Source organism: Dasypus novemcinctus, chromosome 15 (genome assembly GCF_030445035.2).
Source record: "Dasypus novemcinctus isolate mDasNov1 chromosome 15, mDasNov1.1.hap2, whole genome shotgun sequence".
NCBI classification, from domain to species: domain Eukaryota; kingdom Metazoa; phylum Chordata; class Mammalia; order Cingulata; family Dasypodidae; genus Dasypus; species Dasypus novemcinctus.
Genome location: NC_080687.1, coordinates 37,106,680 through 37,132,173, shown reverse-complemented (window position 1 = coordinate 37,132,173; position 25,494 = coordinate 37,106,680). Strand labels below are relative to the sequence as shown.

General features: G+C 38.3%; 1 protein-coding gene across 3 annotated transcripts in view; it reads left to right on the top strand.

The window, feature by feature from the left end:
- Positions 1 to 6,472: 6,472 nt before the first annotated feature.
- IPO5 (importin 5) overlaps positions 6,473 to 25,494 on the top strand; it is a 62,270-nt gene continuing 43,248 nt past the window's right edge. Inside the window, exons 1-3 of one of the 3 annotated variants that reach the window (XM_058276490.2) lie at positions 6,473 to 6,547; positions 16,482 to 16,592; positions 20,510 to 20,603. In XM_058276490.2, coding sequence (XP_058132473.1) covers positions 20,514 to 20,603 — 90 coding nt within the window. In that variant the 5' untranslated portion in view covers positions 6,473 to 6,547; positions 16,482 to 16,592; positions 20,510 to 20,513. Of the gene's footprint in view, positions 6,548 to 16,481; positions 16,593 to 19,728; positions 19,967 to 19,997; positions 20,327 to 20,509; positions 20,604 to 25,494 lie in introns of those variants that run through there. The other 2 variants (XM_071208235.1, XM_071208234.1) reach the window with 2 other exon arrangements.

The window sequence follows — 25,494 nt, the reverse complement described above, 5'->3', positions numbered from 1 at the left end:
CAAAAATTCTATCTGGACTGCAAAATTTTCATGGTCCTATTTGTATTTAGCAGTTAACCTCTTCCATTACTAGGCAACAAATAGCATTTACTGAGTAACTACCAGATGCATGACATTGTTACAGGTATTGAATTGTTAAAGAACAGATTAGACGTGGTCCTTTGACCTCTGGTTTCTAAGATCTAACCAGAAACATATCACAACTCAACAATAAGATAAATATAAATTCGGGGAAAGGGTCAACTAGAGAAAGACTTTAAAAATTTTTATAATAAACATGGTTTTACAAAGAACAAACTTGAAAGGAAAATATTTTATTCATTTTATACTTTTTAGCTTTGTTTACATTTATCATGACTTCATTAAGGTCCTAGTAAGCTTTCACTTTCATGTTTACTTTAATTTTACTCTGCTATATTCATTAAGTTTTAAGAAGAGCTGATGGGACAAAAGCACAGTGGCTCAAAAAAAGACTAGGTGACATAAATTTTCTGCCAATGAAAAAATATCCTAATGGCACCACTTGTTTTGGATTCTATACAAACTATTGTTATAATATTTGCTTTACAATATTTATTCATTTAATCATTCAAATATGAGTCTCATAGACAGAGGTATACAGGTTACACGGTGCTCATTTTACACAGAAGAAAATGACCATTTTCCAAAGTCCCACTATTAGCCATAAAAGCAGAGATGGAGTCTTCTGACTCTTAGTCCTTTTCTGTGCCTTCACTGTGTTCACTGATTTGAACACTTGGTTACTTCAATCCATTTCCAGTTTCTTTCCTTCCTTCCTTCCTTTTTTCCTTCCTTCCTTCTTTCCTTCCCTCCCTCCTTTCCTCCTTCCTTCCTTCCTTTTCTTTTTTTCTCTCACTCTCTTTCTCTTTCTTTCTGAAGCTGAGTATTGCATTTATTTCTTATTTTATACAACTCTAATTCTTTATAAAATTATAGTCATGTCCATAAAAGTGTTATCCATGTTTTCTGAAAGCAAACACTCTTTGTAATTATTTAAAAGGGACTTTTTAAAAATTGTAATACAGGGAACAGAGGTGGCTCAAGCAGTTAGGCACCTCTCTCCTACATCAGAGATCCCAGGTTCAGTTTCCAGTGCCTCTAAAGAAACAAAGTAGATGAACAGACACAGCAAGTGCAAACAACGAGAGGGTAGGGAGAAATAAAATAACTCTCTTTTTTTATATAGTAATACAAAGATCTGTGCTCTATAAGCAATCCTCCACCTGTGCATTATGACAATAAGTCTTACTTTTAATACAGAGACTATGTTATGAACCACTGGATTTAACATTGTTTTATAATTGCTTTTTGCATCTTTTTTTGTTGAGGTGATCCTCCACTTCATTAAGGTGTTCACTGGCTTGTTCTTTGGCAGATTCTTCTTTCTCAGACTCTGAATCACTTTCGGAGTCATTTGGACTTTTAGGATCAGGTGAATCATCATCATCACCACCATCTCCAGCCACATCACTTTCTCCATCATGATCTTCTAGCTTACTGACATGATGACCACCATATCCTCAATATCCTACTATTAATTTACAGTCCATACTTTGCATATATTAAGACCCCACTTCCTCTTCAATTTTCTTGTCTTCTTCCCCTGTTCCAAAATGAAATGTTGATTTGTGGTCTCCTAAAACAAGAGGGCTAAAGTTGGTTCTTTCTCTCCTGCACCCATAAGTCTCAAGAACTTGTTTTCTCTCTGCATTACCTAAGTCTGCTGCTGCCCAATTGCTAGACCCAAGAACTTCATCTGGGAAGACTGATTGCTTCACCACAGGCCGGGGGGACTCACACTGCAGGGATGGGGATCCCGCAGGAAATGCCCAACCCACTCTCCTCAGCTGCAGCTCCACCAGCTGGCAATCTGCAACTGGCCCAAGCAGTGCCACTGTAGAATGCCTTCAGTTTTTTTTAATAGCTGATTGTAGTTAGAGTTTCAACAGCTCTGGGAACTATCTTATTTTCAGCATATTGAAATTCTTGTAGAACTCCAGAGCTGGAAGGGATCTTTGGGAACTGGTCCAACACCCTCATTTTTAAGATGAAGTGTCTGATGCCAAGAGTAGTTAAGAAGCTCCAAGAGAGTGACAGAGGTGAACAATAGCTTCAAAACACACTCTCTGAATAAAGGTTAAAGGCCCTGTAATTGATTCCACCAAATGGCTAATTTAATAATGACCTTCAAATATAAGAAGTATGATTCAAGACAAGGAAGGCTTTCACTTCTTTCTGTCTCTACCAAAAACAAAACAAGAGGAAATGAGCTTTAATTAGAGTGAGCATTAAAAAATAAGGTTAAATATAAGAAAGAATGTTCTGGTAGTCAGGATGATTAAAAACTGGGATGGGAGACCAAAGGAGATTTCCTTTTGAGAAGTTCAGGGCAGATTAGAATCATATTTTCTGGTTGGCTTTAGACCTCATCCTGTATTATATGAATTGTATGAATCTTACTGTATAAATTAAAATCCTTTGGGTCCTATCCAGTTCCATGAATCTAAGGTTCAAAAGGGATTTAAATTCTCATGTTTTATTTTTTATAGAATGGGAGCTGCAAACAAAATGCTACACAAGATCTCCACTTCCTACAGAGATGAACTTTTTAGAGAGTTCTATGAATAAGCATTTCAGGAAGGCCCTCTGTTTCTGCAGGATAGTTTCTCCATATTGGTATAAAAACTAGCACGGAAAGGAGCCACTGGACAAACGCTTCATTTCCCACAGCACTTTGAAATTCACTACCTGAAAAAGGAACCCAGCTTATGTCTGAATTATATAGCACTGTAGGGTGGCCCATCTTGAATCCCAGCTAAAAAAGATTTAGTGGCTCATGGAGTTGTTCACCAAATGTATGATGTAGCATGAAAATATGCACCCCAAGAGAAGCATTTCATCAGGGGTTCAATATAAGCATGTTCATGTAGGGTGAAAGCTTGAGTGGGGTGATGGTTAAGTTCATATGTCAATTTGGCCAGGTTATGGTGTCCAGTTTTTTGGTCAAGCAAGCACTGACCTGATTGTTACTGTAAGGATATTTTGTGATATTAAATCACTAGTCAGTTGATTGTATCTATGGCTGAATACAACATAGATATTGAATCAACAAAGATATTGCCTTCAACAATGACAGAAGTCTCTTCCAATCAGCTGAAGACCTTAAAGGGAGAATTGATGATTTCTGCAGTCAGAAAGAACTTCTGTCTCCTTCACCCAGTCAGCTTTTCCTGATGAATTCACTGTCACCTTCCTCAGAGTTGTCAGGTTGCAGCCTGCCCTACAGAATTCCCATTCCCACAGTCATGTCAGCCAATTCCTATAATAAATCTCATAATATATACAAATCATATATACATGTATATCATGATGTATGTGCGTGTATATATATATATCTCATATTGGTTCTGTTTCCTTGGAGAAAGCTGACTAATACAAGTGGGAAAAACTAGTACTTTGCTTCCAGGCCTCTCCCTATAAGTTATGTTGCTTCATTTAAACATGATACTTCAAAAGATATTTTTCAAGTAATATTTAAAAATCTACAGGCTCAAATTTCTAAAAGTAAGATTAATGATGGTAAGAAGGAAATATGTCGGCGGAGGGCTTGGCCCAGTGGTTAGGGCGTCCGTCTACCACATGGGAGGTCCGCGGTTCAAACCCCGGGCCTCCTTGACCCGTGTGGAGCTGGCCTAGGTGCAGTGCTGATGCACACAGGGAGTGCCGTGCCACGCGGGGGTGTCCCCCACGTAGGGGAGCCCCACGCACAAGGAGTGCACCCGGTAAGGAGAGCCGCCCAGCACGAAAGAAAGTGCAGCCTGCCCAGGAATGGTGAAGCCCACACGGAGAGCTGACACAGCAAGATGACGGCAACGAAAAGAAACGCAGATTCCCGTGCCTCTGACAACAGATGTGGACAAAGAAGATGCAGCAAATAGACAAAGAGAACAGACAACCGGAGTGGGGAGGGCAGGAGGGGAGGGAAATAAATAAATCTTTAAAAAAGAAGGAAATATGTCCATGCTTGTGGGTAGGTAGATGTAGTGGGAAGGTTTGAAAGTTAGAGTGAAAAGGTATGACTACTGGGGCAGGTGAAGGCACCACAGGGGATAACTTGAACATAAATATGAGCTCACTGAATATTTAAGAATTAAGGACATGAATCTTTAAAAAAATCATTTTTATTAGCCATCACTGACTTGCACACCACAACCCTGAATAGGAGTATGACAGGAAACGTGAAGGCCATGTGAACAACCTGAAGGATCAGAACTTAATGTTACCTAAAGAAGGACAATATATTTAAACAATCATTAAAAGGTTTACATTCATAAAAGAGAATAAGAACAGACCATGGTTTCTCTAATTATCCAAGATTCTCATAGCTCATCTGTGGCTAGATAAACCAGAATAAAAGGTGAAATATCACCCCAGTCCTCACTCTCCCTGATTTTCTAGCCCTGATCCTTCCTGATACTTCTTTCTCAAGTATTCTCCCATTTTCTGTGCCTGCTGATATAAAAATCATTAGAGGGGAGTAGATGTAGCTCAAGTGTTGAGCACCTGTTTTCCATGCATGAGGTCCTGGGTTCAATCCCCAACACCGCCAAAAAACAAAACAAAACAGTAGAATACTCCTGAATCCAATTGGGTTGGAATGCCCAAAGATTGGCCAGGTAAACAGGGCAGCCAAAGTCTGCCAGCACCTTCCATTATGTGGGCCAATATCACAGTGGCTGGAGGAATTGCTGGGATTCATTCTCCCACCCCACCCCACCCCCCGCCCCATGTAGTAAGTTTATTTACAAACATACCCAGTATGCTACACAATTTCAAAAGAATTTGAACTACTTTCCTGGATTGTGCTTCTTATGACGTTTCATGGTTGAACTAAAGCATCCTTATTTCTTAAGCAATTGGTGTCTTACTATAAAGAAAGGTGTAGCGAATCCAGCACAAAGTACAAAGTCATAATTAGTAACTGCCACTTATTTTCCACTGAAAATGGCAACTTCTTCCCTGTTCCTTCCTCACGGCGGCTCCTGCAGATCCCAGAAGTCATGAGCCTCTGGATGCTGTGCCCCCACATGGTGCTGCTGGAGGCTTTGCAAAAGGTGCAGAGACAAGGCGGAAGAAATGGAGATTTGTTCTTTTAAAATGTTCTTTGTACATTTTATAATCACCTTATAATCCATTGATTCCTACCCTGCAAAGTTCTGGTTTTGGATTCTTGGTAGGTTTCTTGAGTAAAATGACATGAGGACACTTCAGTGCTATCACCCCTGCCTACAAGTCAAGCCAAAACCTTAAGACAGGTAATATATGATGAAGTGAGGATGAAGAAGCCAACAACGGTGCAGAAGAATTTTCAGGATTTGCAGAGTCTTTGAAAGTGCTTAAACCTCATACTTAGCCAAGAAAAAATGTATATTCCATAGAAAGTTTGGTTTCAATTAATTCTCTACAAAAACTAATCAACAGAATGATGAAACACCAAGGTAGAGAAACTAAGACATCAAGGACCAGTATGATATAGGCCAAACTTGCAAACTTGAAGTACAAACTTAAATGCCATAAACATATTTAATAAAGAATTTCCTTTTGCTTCCATATAAATTTATCTTTGTCAATTTGAGAGGTCAGTTTCTTTTTTTCAGTATTGAACAGTGTAGAATAAAATCCAAATACCTAGGTCCAGAGACTACTCATATGACTTCAAACCTTGACAATAGTTGACACACTTGTACCAAATCTGAATAGTCCTCAATAGCATGAGTTTTGAGTTCTCAAAAGCCAGTGGATTCCTTTCCCTTCGATGTGCCTTGAAGATGCTTGGATTAGCCTTTAATATCTGAATGTCTATACCTTTGAGGCCTATAAAGCTTGTATGGCAGGCAAATTGATATGTGCCAGCACTGTGACACTGCTCACCTGCAGCAGGTCATAATGAAAGACCTGTGTCTCCATGGTGACCTCTCTGACCCATGAGGTCGGAACCGTGGGATTAATGACGTCCCACAACTGGAGCAACCACAGTGCTGAGAACAGCTTTGACTACTGTAAGTAATCTCAAAACCTCAAATTTAGATGAAAAAACTTTAAGAACTTAACCTGCAGTAAGGAACAAATTACGATGATACTGGAAAGAGTCTGAGATCTAGGAAGCTACTTCAGCTTTCTCACCTCTTTATGGAGTCCCAGGAGTAGTATATGAGAGGAAGGAAAGGCCGGAAAAACAATGCTGAGAACCTCCTAGACAGATACCAAAAATGAAAGAATGAGTATTCCATGACTGCTCATTGTTCCTTGCTATTGTTCCTTCAGTGATTGCCTCCCAGTACTTAAGAAAGCATCACACGATTAGAGTTTTCAGAGAGAAAGCAGACCCATTACCTTAGTAATCTGTGAAGACTTCAAGTCAGAAATGAGTTTTTATTTCATTTAGGTGGTTCCGGGGGAAAAAACTTTCCAGGACCCATGTAAGGACACAGCTGTTTGCCTTGATCAGGATCCTTGCAGCACCCAAGTAAGACTTTAATTATCAGATATTTTAGTTCTGTCTCTGGTCATGGCTAATTGTGTTATTTCCTTTATTATAAAGAGCTCCCACTACTTTCTCCCACAATTAAAATACTTGTTTCTTGATCATGTCACCTTCTATTCACTAAATAGTCGAAATCCTACTCACCAGGATTTTCTACCCTGCTTTCCTATAGAAATAAGTACTTAAAACCAGTCTGACTCTAAGGGACTTTAATTTCTCAAGTGTCTCAAAGTATTCTGTTTAAAATCTTTAGAGGTCCCATTGTAGGCCTCTATACTTTGAAATTGTGTTCTCTAACCTCAGGGTATATATTATCTTCATTTTCAAAGATCACTGGTCAAGTAAATGAGAAGGAAAAAAAAATCATTTTCCTTATGGGAAAATTAAATCACTAAATAGTCAAGAGAATACTTATTTATTGGTCGTTAGAACTGCCTTTTCTCTAACTCAATCCCCTAACTAGGCATTAAAAAAGCCAAAATGTCATCTTACAAAGAAAATTATTAGGTATAGGGAATGTGTCAAATGGCAATGGGTTTATGAGATAGTTTAATTTAGATTTTCTTAAATAATTTTGCTCTACTGTTCTGTCATTCAAGTGTTTTTACGCATAAATGTTGGAAACTTGATAACACTAGCAGTGAGAGAATGGCATGGGGCATTGTGTTAGGATTCCCGTAAAGTTAAACCTTTGGCATGCAATTATAAGTTCCCAAGTGAAAAATACCAAAGTGACCAAATAATTGTCATAAAGCTCATGTATTTAACTCTACTGGAAATATTCTCAGTTCTCTATTCTGCACCTATTTCATATGCTACCTAATGAATATTGGACTTGGTTATCTGCTTTCCAAAGCACACCGCAGCTCAGACACAGTAAACCAGATGATGGAGCATCTGACAAGTAGAGACAGCTATCATTTTATGTTGGCAGCTGCAATAAATGACAGCTGTCTGACAAAGAAAATAGAAGGAAAAACATTTCTAAAAAGTAGGCCGAGATATAAAACCTTAAACTTTCGTGATCTAGAGAAATTAAGTTTAAGGACAAACAACCCTAAATGGCTTCTGAAGTCATCACTGTATTACAACGCAGTACCACAACTGACTTGAGGGTCCTCGTATATTGTAGCTGGATAGACACCGTAGGAGTCTCGTCCCACTCTCCCAGTTTACAGGGAAGGAGATGGAGGCCTACAGCAGCATTAAAGCCCAGTTCACCTTCACAGCTGGTTTGTGGTGAAGCTGCACCTGGAGTGAGGATCACCTGATCCCAAGGTCCAGCTCTTGTCCTATACAACCCACTTCAGAAAAATTAAAATAAATCAAGGTTTTAAAAGACTATGAAGGATTTAATAAATGTTTACAAATTTTTCATGAAAAAAAAGGTCGAGCATTTTTAATATTAATGAATTTTACTTAGCACCAAGTAAATTCTACTACCACTGAAGTACAAGAAAAAAATAAAAATAAAAACAATCCCCTCAAACAAAGATTTTTGCATAATTGACTTTTTCATTACCATTTGTGCTTAATTGTTCTCCCAACTACCATTATACTTATTAGTGGACTTCCAGTTGTTAAAGAAACCCTTACAATTAGAGATTAAAAGGGAATTAATATGTAGGGTGACTAATAATGATACTATCACCAGATATCTCATATGATTACATTTATATTATATATAAATTAGAAGCTTCCTCTGCCTGACCTCCAAAAGCCAGGATGTCTTCCAGGGCTGAGCCTTTGGCCCACTTCTTTCTTCCCCAGGTGATCCCACCCATTTCCAAAACTCTAAATGCCCTCAATGTGATGACTCAAATTTCCAGCCTTGCCTTTTTCCTTAGCTGCAGTCCTTTCTATCCTACTGCTTACTTGATCTACCACTTGGATATCCACTGGGAACTTTAAACGTACAGTGAACAAAAATCAAAATCATGTTTTCTTCTTTCCCAACTTGCCCCTAACCAGCTCCTTCTCATCTTGTTGTCACCATAATTTGCTCAGACCCCAAACCTAGGCATCCTTAATTTCTCTTTATCTCAATTCGCCGTCAGAGAAAGGTTCACCATGAAGCACATGGAGCTTAAGCTTCAGGGTCCCTCACTTGGACAAGACTCTTCCTAGGTCCTGTATCTCATTTTGAATTCAATGTTTTATTCTTTTTCTTATGGAGCACCCTCAGCTTGTATTAGTTTCAAGATTTATAAGACTTGGAGCTACCTCTGCGCTCTACATCCAGCTCTACTTGCATTTTTAAAAGTATCTAAATCTTACCACTTCAGACAATTTGATTGCTTCCACTACAGTTTGAAGTCACCAATTTCTCTGGCCTGGGGTACTGCAAATGGCCTCCTCTTGCTCCACAGCCACTTGCACATTTCCCCTTCCAAGGTGTCTTTTCTATATAGCAGCCAGAACGATCTTATTATACAGTTTACCAGGTCATGTTCCCTTGCTTATCTCCTCAATAGCTCCCCGTTCCATTAAACATATACCACACTATTAAACTACCACACTGCCCTATGTGATCTGGCCCCTACTTGTCTACCAGCCTTTTCGCTCATTGCTTACTACCCTCTGACTATACCCATCTTTCCTTCCTGGCATACATCAGCCTCACCTCTGCCTTACGGTTTACATGTTATTTCCTCTGCTTTGGAGAAGTCTTGGCCTCATTTCTTCACTTGTGTCCTTTCTCATTTGTCAAGTCATGATTCACATGGCACCTTCCCCCAAAAGACTATATTCCTAAAGTAGCACCCAGCTCCACCCAGTCATTCTTGATCCTATTATTCTTTTTTTTTTCACTTATCACCAATGAAATTATCTTATCTATTTAGTTTATGTAAATCTTTTTTTTTCAAAGATTATAAACTCCACAAAAGTAGGAACCCCTCTTGTTCACCACCCAATCCCCACAGCCTATCAGTACCTACCACCTAGAAGGGACCCAGGAAATATTTGTTAAATGAATGAATGAATGAATGAAATTTTTATTAAATAAATATTAATAGAGTAAAATGCGACATAAGGCAGTTTTACATAGAGCATGAATGGAGTTGATGAACATGAACTATGATAAAGTCCCTTTTGTTTCTTCATTATTAACTATAGACTGCTAAAAATCCATACTGCCAGTAGCTGAAAATTGGAGATGTGGAATGATGTCACAATTAAAACTTTACTATGTATGTCATCATAATGTATGAGGTAAAATATGCACGTCATTGTGATCAAACTGTAAGATACTTGCTATAAATTGCAAATAGATGAAAAGGAAAATATGTAGACCAAACCATGTGTGAATTTCCTCATCCCTCCATCCAGATATTCATTTAGGAATGTTCAGAACATTAGAGACTTATTAATGTTATTATCCATGTATTCTATACTGAGGTATAAATATTGTAAAAACAAATAGAAAAAAAATCAGTAATTGAGGTCTGGATGAACAATTTCCTTCAGATCTCTAAGGAAAAACATTTTTTTAAATAGCAGCTTTACTGAGAAGTAATTCACATATTATAAAGTTCACCCTTTTAAGGTGTACAATTCAGTGGTTTTTAGTATGACACAGAGTTGTGCAACCATCACCACTGTCAAATTCCAGAACATTTTCATCACTTCAATAGCCCTTCATGTCCATTAGCTGTTACTCCTCATCCCCTCCTCCTCCCTGCTCATGGCAACCACTAATCTACTTTCTGTCTCTATGAATATGCTGATTCTGGATATTTTGTATAAAAGGAATCTAGCAATATATGGCTTATGTGTCTGGCTTCTTTTACTTAGAATAACGATTTCAAAGTTCATCCATGTTGTAGCATTTATCAGTACTTCATTTCTTTTTATTATCAAATACTATTCCATTGTATAGATATACCATGTTTTGTTTATCCATTCATCAGTTGATGGGCATTTGTGTTTGTGTCAACTTTTTAGCTATTACAAATTATTTTGTTATTAACATCCATGTACAAATTTTTGTTGATACACTTTTCATTTCTCGAGTATGTATGTAGGATTATTGAGTCCTATGGTAATTCTATATCCAACTTTGGAGGAATGGTCAGACTCTTTCCAAAGTGGCTGCACAACTTCATTTCTTCTTTTTAAATTCATTCTTTACATTTTTTAAAACTTTATTTTATACATTTAATAATTGAAAATATAAACAACTAAAAAAGAAAGAAAGCACAGTTGAATAAAAACATACATTTCTCTATATTGAGAGGGGGCTTAGATTCCATATGGATGATGGAAGCAATTCTCCTGCTTGCAGTTGTAGGTACTCTTGGCTCCCTGGTGTGGTGGTTGACCTTCTTCACCTCCCTGTTAGCTGGCCGGGGTAAATTCAATAAACCAGAGGATAGGAGTTGCAAGTCTGCTGAGGCTCAGGGCCTGGCTGTCACATGGACAGTCCAGAGATTCAGGTCTCCTGAGTATACAACAACCCCAGTGCCAACCACAGGTCCAGTAAAAGTGACAGAAGAGGCATGTGTAGAAAGGTCACATCTGAGTCCAACTCCATCACACTCAGGAACACAAACTCCAAAGTAGGGCCAACTGACATGGCACTGTACAGTATGGATTAGAGTGGACTTACTGATATTCTACTATGGAATGATGTGATTAGTAATGGAAGAAATTGTAGCACTGATGTGGAGAAAGTGGCCACGGTAGCTGCTGAGGGTAGGGAGAGGAAAGAAGAGATATGATGTGGGGGAATTTTCAGGACTTGGAGTTGTCCTGGGTGGTTCTGCAGGGACGGATGCTGGACACTGTATGTCCTGCCATGGCCCACTGGGTGGACTGGGGGAGAGTGCAAACCACAGTGTAAACCATTATCCATGTGGTGCAACAGTGCTCCAAAATATATTCACCAAATGCAATGAATGTTCCACGATGATGAAAGAGGTTGTTGATGTGGGAGGAGTGGGGTGAGGGGGGTAGGGGGGTAAATGGGGACCTCTTACAGTTTTTTAATGTAACTTTTAAAAAAATAGAAAAAAACATACATTTCTTAATTAAATGTACTGGATACGTATAAAAAATTTTTAATCATACAATATATTACACAATATGTTTGTTTCACAGTAACGCAATCATACCATATTTGTCCTTTTGTATCTGGTTTGCTTCACTCAACGTAATGTCCTCCAGGTTTACCCATGTTATCACATGCTTTATGACTTCTTCTTACAGCTACATAATATTCCATTGTACAAATACACCACAGTTTGTTTATCTATTCATCCATTGATGGACACCAGGGTTGTTTCCAACTTTTGGCAATCATGAATAATGCCACTACGAACACAGGTATTCAGATGTTTATTCATGTCTATGCATTACTATGAACCAAATATATTGTTACATATTGTATGATCAAAAAAAAATTTAATGTATCCAGTTCATTTCAGAAATGCATTTTTTATTCAACTGTACTTTGTTTTTATTTTTTAATTATTGTTTATATCTTCAATTATTAAATGTACAAAATAGTTTTTTTAAAGAGTGGCTGTAACCTTTTACATCCTTACTAGCAATGTATGAGGGTTACAGTATGTCCACATCCTTGCTAACATTAGCTATTATCTGTCCTTTTTATTATAGCCATCCTAGTGGATACGAAGTTGTATCTCATTGTGGTTTTTATTTGCATTTTCTAATGCCTAATGATGTTGAGCATCTTTTCACGTGCTTATTGGCCATTTGTATATCTTCTTTGGAGAAATGTCTATTCAAACAATTTGCCCATTTTTAAATTGGATTATTTGTCTTTTTGTTGTTGAGTATAAGAATTCATTATATATTCTGGACACAAGTCCCTTATCAAATATATGATTTGCAATTTTTTTCTCCCATTCTATGGGTTACCTTTACACTTTCTTGATAATGTTCTTTAAAACACAATTTTAATTTTAAGTCCAATTTATTTTTTTCTTTGTGTGTGTGTGCTTTTAGTGTCAAAGAAATCATTGCCTAATGCAGTAATAAAGATACAGTCCTATGTTTCCTTCTAAAAATTTTAGTTTTAGTTCTTATGCTTACCTCTATGAAACATTTTAAATTTTTTGTGTATGGTGTGAGGCAGGAGTTCAACTTCATTCATTTGCATGGGGATATCCACTGGTACCAGCAACAGTTTTTGAAAAGACTAATGTTTACATTTAATTGTCCTTGCACCATTGTCTAAAAATCAATTGACTCTAAATGTAAGGTTTATTTCTGGACCCTCCATTCTGTTTCACTGATCTATATGTATATCCTATGTCAGTACCACAATGTCTTGATTACTGTAGCTCTGTAATAATCTTTGAAATCAGGAAGCATGAGTCCTACAACTTTGTTCTTTTTCAAGATTGTTTTGTCTATTCTATGTCCATTGCAATTTCATATCAATTTTATCATCACTGTGTCCATTTCTGCAAAAACAGCTGTATTGCTCTGAATCTGTAATTAATTTGGGGAGTATTGCTATCTTAACAATATTAAGTCTTCTAATTCGTGACGATGAAAGATTTTTCCATTTATATAAAACTTTAATTTCTTTCAATGAGGTTTTCCAATTTTCAGTGTATACATCTAGTATTCTATTTGTTTTTGATGTTATTGTAACATCAAATTTCATTTTCTTTAATTTCATTTTTTGTATTGTTCATTGCTACTGTACAGACACAATTGAATTACAAAATTTTTAATATGGTAACATATATATCACATAATATTGCCATTTTCATAATTTTCAAGCGTGCAATTCAGTGTCATTAGTTACATACACAAAGTTATGCAAACAACACCATCACCCATTACCAAATTTTTTTCATCACTCAAAACTCTGAACCCATTAAGCAATAACTACTCATTCTACCTACCTCTAGCCCCTGGTAACCATTAATATTTCTGTCTCTATAAATTTGCTTATTCTAGGTATTTCATATAAGTAAAATTATACAATATTTGTCCTTTTGAGTCTGACTTCTTTCATTAAGCATGCTCTCAAGTTTTATCCGTTGTCTGTTTCCTACACTGCTTAAAGCAGATACCATGAAATGGTATGGCCTAAACAATGTAAACTTATTAGCTTACAATTTTGAGGCTGAGGAAAATGTCCAAACCAAGGAGATGCTTTCTTCCCTAAGACCAGCTGCCAGTGGTCCTTGACTTCTCTGCCACATGGCAAGGTACTTGGTGGCTTTTCTTGGTCTCTTTCCATTTTCCTTGCTTCCATGGCTTTCTTCTCTCTCTGCAGTCATTTCATTTAGAAATGACTCCATTGAGAGGATTTAGACTCATCCTGAATGAGGTGGGTCACACCTCAACTGAAGTAGGCTCCTCAAAAGGTCCTATTTAAAATGGGTCCACACCCACAGGAATGGATTAACTTTAAGAACATGTCTTCTGGAGTACAAGCAACTTCAAACCATCACACCCATGTTGTAGCATCTATCAAAACCTCATTGCTTTTTACAGTTGAACAATATTTCATTGTATATATATATTCTACATTTTGTCTATCCATTCAGCTGTTGCTGGACACTGGGTTTTTAGGGCTTTTATCATTTTGACTTTTGTGAATAATGCTGCTATGAACATTGGTGTACAAGTAACCTGAGTTCGTTTTCAATTCTTTGGAATATATACACAGGAGTGGAATTGCTGGGTCATATAATTCTTTGTTTAAATTTTGAAGCAAGATTTTTGTATATTGTCCCTATATCCTACAACCCTGTTGAATTTGTTTGTTAGCTTTAATAGTCTTTTTGTGGATTCCTTAGGATTTTCTCTATACAAGATTATGCCAGGGGGTGAGGTGTGGGGTATATGGGAATCTCATATTTTTTAATGTAACATTTTTTGTGATCTATGTATCTTTTTTAAAAAAAGACAAAAAAATAAAGTGTAAAAAAATAAAAAAGATTATGCCATTTGTGAGTAGTTAGAATCTCCAGTACAATGTTGAAATGAAGTAATAAGAAAAGAGTATCCTTATCTTGTTCTTAATTGCAGGGAGAAAGCATCCAGTCTTTCATCATTAAAGATGATAGCAACTGTGGGTTTTTCATAGATTGCTTTTATCTGGTTGAAGAAGTACCTTTCTATTCCTAGTTTGTTCAGGACTTTTGTCATAAAATGGTGTTGGATTGTCAATAGCTTTTCTGCATGATTTGTGATAACCATGTGGCTTTTATCCTTTGTTCTATTAATAGTGTGTATCATATTGATATACAATCCTTTTATATGCTGGTTTTTATTTTCTTGAATTTTGTTGAGGATATTTGTGTCTATATTCACAAGGGATATTAGTCTGTAGTTTTCTTTTGACTGTCTGGTTTGGGTGTCAGGATAATACTGGCCTTCTTGAATGAGTTAGGAAGTGTTCGCTCCAGTTCTATTTTATGAAAGAGTTGAGCAGAATTGGTGTTAATTCTTCTTTAAATATTTGGTAGAATTCACTAGGGAACCCATCTTGTTCTGGAATTTATTTGTAGGAAGTTTTGGATGACCAATTCAGTCTCTTTACTTATTAAAGGTCTATTCAGATTTTCTATGGAATCAGTTTGGTAGTTTGCATCCTTTTAGGAATTTATTCCCTCTAAATATTTAATTTTTTAGTATAAAATTGCTCATAGTGAAAATAGTTTTTATTTCTGAAAGCTTGGTAATGATGTCCCCTAATTCATTCCTTATTTTAGTAATTTGAGTCATCTATTTTTTATCTTTGTTGTTCTAGCTAAAGATTTGTCAGTTTTGTTGATGTTTTCAAAGAACCAACTTTTGGTTTTGTTGATTTCTTCTATTTTCTATTAATAATTCATATACTTCCACTCTATTATTTCTTCTCTTCTACTTGTTCTGGGTTTAGTCTTCCCCTCTTTTTCTAGTTTCTAAGAAACTAGGTTACTGATTTGAAACCTTTTTTAATATAGATGTTTACAGCGATATTTCCCTATGAGCACTGTTTTAGTGACATCCCATAAGTTTTGGTATTTTGTGTTTTTGTTTTCATTTATCTTAAAGTATTTTCTAATTTCTCTGAGTTTGACTCCTTTGTTGTTTAGGAGTAGATTGTTTAATTTCCACATATTTGTGAATTTCACAGTTTCTTTTTTATTGACTTTTAATTTCATTCTATTGTGATTGAAGAACATGTTTTGTATGATTTCAATCCTTTTAAATTTATCGAGTCTTCTTGTAAGGCCTCACATAAGGCCTATCCAGGAGAGTGTTTCATATACACTTGAGAAGAACGTATATCTGCTGTCAGGCAGAGTATTCTATAGACGTCTAATAGGGCTAGTTGTTTTTAGGGTTGTTCAAGATTTCTACTTATTGTTATCTTCTGCTTAGTTGTCTTCTCCATTTTGAAAGTGGGGATGGAAGTTTGCAACTTTTTTTTTTTTTACTATATTTCTCCCTTCAGTTGTCAGGTTTTGCTTTATATAGAATGGGGCTCTGCTATTAGGTGCACATGTTTATAATTGTTGTATCTTCCTGTTTTATCATAATAAAATGTTCCTTTGTCTCTAATCACAATTTTTGTCTTAGAGTCTATTTTGTCTGATATTAGTATAGTTAGTTCAGCTGTCTTTTGGATACTGTTTTTTGCATGATATATCTTTCCATCCTTTTACTTTCAACCTATTCGTGTTCTAAGGAAAAACATTTAACTTAAAAACTAAATTTCTCTGCTAAGCATAATTTTATTTCAGGTTTTAAGATGTGGCAAATGATATTTTTAAAATCCATTTACCACATTTAAATGAAAATAATTAACATTAAAAAAATACATATTCTTCCTTTTCCTGTTAACCAGGCCTTTATATTAACTTATTAGAATTTATTCTACAGGATCAAATCTAGAGTCTTAATTATACTCAAAGGTCCATAAATCTGTTTGTCAAACCAGCAGGAAAAGGAAATTCCTAAGCAAGGAACACTGCTCAGAAAGTACTGTACCATGTCTCCAAATTCCTGAGAATCAAGTCAGAAAGCTGGAAGCAACGGAAAACACAATAAGGTAATTGATTTCATTTGGTGAAAAATGAACAATGTATTTAGAAACTCTTATGTGTAGCTAGAATTATTTTATTCTCTAACAAAGCACTAATAGAAATATAATGGAAGCCAGAAGTGCAAATTACTTACATAGTTTTAAAATTTCTAGTAGCCATATTGTTAAAAGTAAAATTAATATAATTAATAACTACAGTTTGTTAACTAATACAATTTAACCCAATATATTATCATTTCTACATGTGATCAATATAAAATTATTAGTTATTTTACTTTTTGGTAGTAATTCTTTAAAGTCTTATGTGTATTTTAACACTCAAAACATATCTCAATGGCCAAGAGCTAACATATTGGATAGTGCGACTGTATCATTTACAATCAAGATTGGCCTTAAAATGCTCCCTGTTGATCAACTCAAACAAATAAAAAATATTATTTAACTTTACTTATTATTCATTGCTATAACACAACAGCTTGTATATTAAGAGTAAAAAAAATGTAATACTCTCATAGGTAGCTATGTAAACAAATTAAATACACAAATTTTAATAGTTTCAATCCACAGTAGGAATGATAGTGCCAGGCACTATGCCAAATTTTTAACCTATGGCATATAAGGTACTCCTGTCATCTCCATTTCATACAAAGGAAACTGATGGTTAGAAAAGTTAATTAACTTGTGCAAGATCACACAGCATGTAAGTTATGAAGTCATTATTTGAACTCATTTTGTCTGGCTCTGGAGCCTGTGCTCCCAGCCTCAAACTCTGCTGGTTTCCTAAAATGAACCCAATCACCTGCAGATATTCAGTTAACTTCACATATAAAAATGTGAGAGAGACATGGAGACAGAGACAGAAAGAGAGGAGGGAGAAACTAATTTAATAAAAAAATTGTCCGTGTGTCCAATTCAGCAACTTGCTGAAGGCCTATTGTGTGCAAACTGCTTCATGAATGTGGGTGTAACCAGCTAGGATGCTCAGACAGTAACAGGCCGCAGCAGAGTAAGGGTTTGGATTTTTGAGAAAAAGCAGCTGAAGAAATAGCCATTCAGCATACTTATTTTCACTGATTAACTTTTTGACAGTTCTCATCTTTTTTTAAACTAGTTTTTAACTAGCCAGTATCTTTTTCATACCACATTAACTATTAATACAAAGACCTATAAATAATGATAATATTTTCATTTGTTATCTAAATTAACCATCATATTTTGTGATAGTCTAAGTGCTTAACACTATCAGAACTAGTGGTTGAGGCTCTTTAGGAGTCCCGAGGTAACAGAAAAATTAGATTGTTATTTTGCTTGTATTCAGCATTCAATAAACCAGAAACGGCAAGAACAAATTCTATCCTAGTTGACAGAAGCTTTCACAAAAGTTTTCTAAGTCTAACTTCTGCACCCTCCTCCCATTTACATGGCACTCCCACCAACATGGAAGTCCAGAAAGCCAACAGCAGCAGACAAGGGATTCTGACGCTTGCTTGTTAAAGTCTTGCCTCCTGAAATAGGTGATGACCATATTCTGTGGCACCTCCTGACGAGCTTCAAAAATCCTCAATTATCTAGATTTCATGTACCAGATGGAAGAAAACCCAGTCTTCCTTTTCCCCACTCTCAATCTTTTTCACATGGGGTTGTAATTGACTAAGCAAATATGCCTCCATAACTAAGAGAGGTGGTGTCAGGTCTAATAGGCAGGAAAGATAAGGCATTGGCAGCTGACCATTTACAGTTAATCTGCCCATAGCAATGGCAGCTAGTCAGGGAGTAGCAAGACGACATTTTCTACCTCTCCATGTTTTCAATTACTGTTAGAACCAATCATATTATACCTACACAGCTATTCTTCTCATTTTATGGGTGAGAGATTGAGGCTTAGAGAGAATAAATACTCATGTTCCCACAACTAGTAAGAAATTGGGATCCAAATCCATCCAACTCAAGTTCAAGGCTCTTACCTTTTGTCACATCACCGCCTTGGAAAATAAATCTATATTTCTGTGGGTTGTCTTTATACATCTAAGCTATCTCCTTCTGGGAAAATAATACCCTTATAAAACTCCCTCCATGAGAACTGTCTCTAAGTACAGTAAATCCCTCAGAAGGCTGAGCATTACAAACTTCCCAAAATGGTAAGCTTGCTGAAAACAGAGTTCCCACCTAGTAGGTCTTCTGGATACCACACCTTCTACTATCCACCCAAATTTACAGGAATTTCTCCCATGCTTTGGATATCTCTTCATTCATTACCCTTAAAAATCTTCTCCTTCCTTTTTTTTTTTTTTCCTGAGGTATCAAGGCTGAGGATTGAAACTTGGACCTCCCATGTGGGAAGCAGGCACCACTATACCACTTGAGCCACATTGGCTCTGCTTCTTTTAATTGGATAGTCACAATGTCAAAATAAGGCTTGGCTGTGATTCCATATTCTAGTAGTCTATGTCATCACTAATATAAAATTGTTTTGTTTCTGGCCTGAAATAACCTGAAATTTATGCTTTGTCTCCTCAAAAAGCAAGCCCCCTATTTTAACAAATCTAAACTTATTTGCAATTTGTATTTCATATCAATTATATATAATGTATAGAATCATTGCCAATAAACACTACTACAACAGGTGTTAAAAAGGCACTGGCAATCAGGTTACAACGTGAGTAGCTAGCCTTTAGGCAATTAATATTATTTCACTTTTCAAATTAGTCATTAAAAATGGTTTTTTTGTATGTAATTCCCAAAATCTCTATAACCTTGAGTGAGGAAAAAGCATCTTCAGAACAGTCATGGCCAAGTGACAAAAACATAAAATAAGAAAAAAAATCTGCCCCAAATTAACGCACATAATGGTCTATTATTGAGGGGAGGAAAAGTGCTATACAAACTAAAAAACATCTATTAACAAGATAGGGCTGCAGAACTCCTATAGACAACCATATTACTGTCACAAAATTTCCTGAGGGAATTTCTCTACCAATCAATTAGAATACTCAAAAAAATTCTGGCTGGCATGTGGATCCAGGGCCCCAGCCCAGAGATTCTGGACACAGTGGCTGGGATGATTCTAATATATTACAGCCAAGGCTTAAATTCTGTGTTACGTGGACACCTCGGAAACACAGAGGCCTGCGGGCGGGCGGGGGGGGAGGACGGACACGACACTGGTGAGACAGCCCTGGGCTGAGTAACCCCTCTTCTGGGAAAACCCCAGGAATGAGTCATTGATGCACGCAACGAGGAGGAAGGGAAGGCCAGAGTCACGCCTCTGGGGAGATGCGGAGTCGGATTGAAGGGTCCCTGAAGGCTGAGATGGACTTTAAATAAAAGGAGCGAGTTGGAAAGCGGCTCCCCAGGGCCAAGGGGGCCGAGAGGGCGGGACCGTTCCTAGGGTCGAGAGGAGGAGGGGCTGGAAGGCGGCAGAGTAGAACCGCCAGCCCGCGGCGCCGAAATCTCCCGCGCTAAGGGGCTGGCCCCTCCTCCTCCGCCGGGCCTCACGCCTCGCGCCGCGGCCTGGACCGCCAGCCGGCTCCTTCTGCTGCTTCCGAGACGCAGTCCTAGCCTTAGCGAAGATGCGAAGTCGTCGGCCACCCCACCCGCACCAAGCCGGGTGGCCTACCGCGCGCGGCTAGTGACGGCACCGCAGGGTGCGTGGCCAATCGACGCAGCCCCCGAGGAGGGGGCATTGGCCCCGCCCCCTGCGCTAGGGCCAATGAAGAGCCAGCGTTGGCGGCCGTGACGGGGTGAGAGGTCTCGAAGCCCCGCCCCATCCTCCCCTTTCCCCTTTGCCCCGCCCGCCCCCCACCCCCTCGCCGCTGCTGGTGCCGGTCCCGGCGCTGGGCCCGCCTCCGCCCCTCCCCTCCCCGTCGGCCCGCCAGCGCGCCTCACGGCTTCTGTCTCCCCTCCCTCCTCTCTCTCACGCCTAGCGCAATGGCGGCGGCCGCGGCGGAGCAGCAACAGTTCTACCTGCTCCTGGGAAACCTGCTCAGCCCCGACAATGTGGTCCGGAAACAAGCAGAGGTAACTGAGCTCGCGTCCCCCACACCTGGCGCCGCGTCCCCCCGGTCTCCGCGCCCCGGCCAGCACTCCGACCCTTCCCGCTGGCCGCCGGCCGCGGCGGGCCTCGGTTTCTCAACCGCGGCAGCGCAGGCCCGCTCGGACGGGCGGTGGCCACGCAGTCCACGTGTGAGCCGGCCCGCCGGCGGCCAGCGGCTCCCCGCTGGGTCCCCGGGCTCTTCCGGCCCCTGCAACCGCGGTGCCCTCTCTCCGCACCCGGTCGCCAGTTACCCTCCCGCGTCTCGCACACACGTGCGACCGCTCTTGACACGCTGCCCCCGCCCAGATATGGAAACCGGACGGCGGGGAGGGATGTGGGGTGTGGGGCGGGCCCTGGGGCCCCAACTTAGGTTGTCCGAGGCTCTCCCTCATCCCTTTACCGCTTTCTCCCCGTGTGATCCTCCCACCGTGTGATCTTCCCCCGCCCTTCCAGCCAGTTGTCGTTGAGCCCAGCCCTGCTCTCCTAAATCCTGGCTGTTACCCCATCACTTATCTCTCAGATGTCTGTCTCTCCCTGCCCCCCCCCCCCCCCGCCTCCTTTTCAAATGTGTATCTTGCCTTGTTCCGTTCTTTCCACTTATTTCCATTCAGTCCCCTCTCATTTCTAGTTGCTAACAAGCTGGGTTTCCCTACCCCCTCCACCCTCAATTTTATGAAGTTGCCTTTAGGGTTTCTTTCTAAGCACTTTCCACCTTACTTCGTTCTTCCTTCAGGCAAATTCTCTTTGATCTCTAGAGATTTGTGGTCTCATTTATAACAAATGGGATGTACTGAGATTTCCGTTGTTTAACTGGGCCAATACCATATGTTCAAGTCTTCAATTTCATTAAATCTAACCTGAATCTCCCTCTCCCTCCCTCTGTCTCTCTCTGTAACAACCTCTGTCTCCTGGCCTCCAAAATGTGGAAGTGTGGGTATGGTTTCAGGAGACAATATTTCAAATGTCTGTGTAAGCTCATTTACAAGTTGCAGAACACAACTTGGTTCAGTGATTGTTTAATGTTTTACTGTCAGTGTCCGGACCGTGATTTATGTAAAATACTTACAGGAAGAACAGAAACTTTACAGTTTCTTTTAAGTGTATTATCAAACTTCAAAGTTGATTATTCCTTCAAATTTGATTATATTAATATACATGCTTTTTTGCAACCATGTGGTTGAAAAATTTTTAAGGGTCAGTGAAGGAGGTTCAACCATGTATTTTTACACAGCAAATCATTGTTTCACATAAAGCTAATGAAATAGAATGACAGGTCTTAGGGATTCAAAGGCCTTAAAAGAGTAGTATAGTTGTCTTTAAAACCACAAGAACATTAATGCTTTCTTTGAATAGACTTAGGATATGCTAGCGTACGCTTAGGATATGCTAGTGTACACTTAGGGTTTGTGAGGTGAGGTAAAAGCACTGGGAATTTGGTTCTGTATAAGACCACTTCCAAGAACTATTGTTTAATATTATCCTATTAACTATTAAATTCATGTGTGTAATACATGTGTAATACATGTTCAAGGTAAAAATTAAAGTACTACATGTTTTTAAATTACATTCCCCAGAGGTAATCACTTGTGTCTTGTAAGTCCTCTTTATAATATATGTAAATCCATTTTTATATAAATGTGCTTATAATACTCATACTATTTTGCAACTTAGATTTTCACTCAGAATATTTTGCATTGCCACATAGAGATTTATTCAAGCAGCAATGTAGTAGTTTCAGTCTTAGTCATGTATCATTTATTTAATCAACTGCCCTGTGAATGGCTAGTGAGATTTCCATTGTTTTGCTATTACGAATAGTTATACATAGGAGTACATGTATATCTACTTGTGCATGTTTTCTCAGGGTTATTTGTAGAATACTTTAAAGCATTTGTCCTTAAAAGTCACATGCATCTATTAGTTGCCATCAATTTGTGCTTCTGCCAGTGGGATAATGATGCCTATTAAAAAAAATTTTTTTTCATGCTTTCTGCCAATTCTTGAGATAATTTTTCACAAAATAAGTTCTTAATCTCAGCTCATAATAGAAATTTCCATGTGTTACAAAACAGAACAGCATTGTAATTAGTGAGCTAGTTTAATTCTCCCTCTTCCCTCCAGTTGCTTAAGTCTCTATTGTCAAGCTTAGTGGGGAATCTCTTTTCAATTGAACTAAATACCAGTGTCTGGTTTAGCTTGAATTCCAATTGGTGCCTGCTGTAAACCTTTTATCACATCACTTTGGGTATGGATAGCAGCATTCAGCACTTTTTCCCGTAAAGAACAATCGAAATAAGTACTGGTATTCATTTAGTCACTTTATTCCTAGTGAAAACATTCAGATATTACATTTTTACTTTCTTTGTATATCCTGAAACTATATTATTAAATAATCTACCCTGAGATAGAATTTTCTTAATTTGCAAAAAAAAAAAAAGACTGAAAGAAATGTTAGGGAGAAAGCACCCTGGCACTATATGATATAGCACGAATTGCACTGTAAATAGAGTTTCCTAGAAAAGGATAATATGTTTTCAGAAAAGAAATGGCTGGATATAGAGTATCTTAACTTTTTTTTAATTTTTAAATTTTTTAAACTATTATTTAGTACTACAGCCTCTTATAGCAAATATAGAAATATTTTCTGTTTAATAATAATTAACATGAATGAGTCATTGACAGGTAGTCCAAAATTGAGTATTCATGGCACTCATGACAAAACATTTTTATGTGACCTTAGTTTAAATATTTTATTAATCATATACATGGATTTTACATTCTTAGTTTTCTCCATATGAACTTTCTTCCTCATTAATTCTAATATAGAACTATATTAATGAAATTTGAATTGAAAAAGGTATTGAAAAATATATTTGATTGTTGAGGAACCCAGAGTGTTCAGTAGATAAGAGTTGTTTGTCCCTTCTTTCTTTCCATATATAGGGTAGGTTTGCCATAAATATTTGTGGCACTGAGTGAAGAGTACATGCTGGCATTTCTCCTTGGCAAAGGAGAGGCAAACGGGAGAGGTGAAATATGCTTTACCTTGTGTGATTGTGTATGGTGGAATCAAGTGGGATTTGACAATGGTAACTTTCATTGAAACCAACTGAGTTAGTGCTGGGTATATTCTTAGAAAAATAATCTATATTCGATACACTCCAGTAATGTGCTACATACCAATGATAAAAAGATGAAAACATACCATCCCTGCCTTTTAACTGAGTCTGTTTTAAGCTAGGAAAAATTACACTTGATTTGAAGGTTGTGTTCTTTTTGCCAAAATACTTTCCTGGACTCCTGTTAACATTCTGGTATGGATGTAATACTATATCTGGATTATGCATTAGAGTGTATCATACTCCTCTTCAAAAGCTGATATCACTTATACTAAAGTCTTCTTTCATTGACTTTAATTCATCATGAACTAGAGTACATAATGCTTTTAAGTCTGCTCTGATGAGCATAGTATCACTGTTTCATCAATAGTCCAAACCGGGCCAGGGTACAGGCCCTCAGAATTTATAACATTTTCTGTATGTGTTAGCCTGGTAAAGGATTTCTTTTAAGATTATACAGACAAGACTTCCAGGAGAATAGAGGATTAGAGAGGCAGAGGGATCACTTCTCTCCCAGAAAAAAGCTAGAGGATAGGCAGAGACATTCTGGAGGGCTGCTGTGGGATTTAAGATACCGGGGGTAGGTGTGAGACACCACCCAGAAGAGAAAGGGACAAGTGAAAGGAGTCTGGAAATTCTTTGAGTAAAGCTGTAGCAGCGGCTGCTGGCACCCATCCCCCCCACCCTCAGAGCAAACAAGTCTGGGAACTGCAGTGGCTGTATCAGCTGCAGACTGAGGGGGTTGTAAGGGTCCTCTTACCCAAGAGAGGGGAGGAGGAGTAACAGCCTATATCAAGTTTAGATTTTGGCCAACTTGGTTTGCTGCTGCAGTCAAGAGATCACACATATTCTTCCAGTCTGGGTGGGGGTCCCGACATTGTTTGCACTGAGAGCATGCAGAGAAATAAAGATAATTTGCCTCCTCAGACACCCTCCCTATTGTCCTGGAGAGGTTGCTGAGGAGGCAGAGGGAGGGATGGTGCAAGTTCTGAGAAAGTTTGTTTGTGAGGCTTGGACCATCCTGAGGACATTACTTATAAATTGCTCTGAGGGTGTGGAATTACTGTCCCCCCCTAGCATCTGGGGTGTAAGCTAAGAGGGCTGCCAAAGTGCACCATCTGCTGGCAGACGAAAAAAAGGGGAGGGGGAATCATACATACATACATACATAAAGGCAAACAGGTACCTTTACTGCCTCCTCCTCTGGGCCCTTGGAAACTGACCTGTACTCCTTGTCCAATTAAACAGGGTCAATCCTAAATATCTAGAACAAGTTGAACCAAGAATCAAAGAACAGTGGTAGTACACAGCTACTTAACAGTCAATCCCTAGGCAAGAGGGGTAAATTTCACATCAGAGTAAACTCAGCTGCCTAGACATCAGTAAAAAATTTTAAGCCATACTAATAAAAAGGAAGATATGATTCAGGCAGAGAAACATCAAAGCTGCAAGTGAGGTGTGAGACTTGAAACAACTTATCAGTGAGGTTCATACAAATCTGAATCAAATGGAGTTGATTAACAATATGGCTAAAGAAATAAAAGCTATTAAGATACTAGCTGAGCACAAAGAAAATTTGAAAACTTGGAAGGAAAAATAGTTTATGAAAGTGGAAGATGCAGTAAGTGTAAAAATACAGTAGAGCAGGTTTGAATCATGGAAGAAAGAATCAGTGACATAGAGGAACATAATAGCTGAGATTGAAAGGAGAAACGAATGGAAAAAATTGAGCAGTGGCTCAGGCAGTTGAATGATA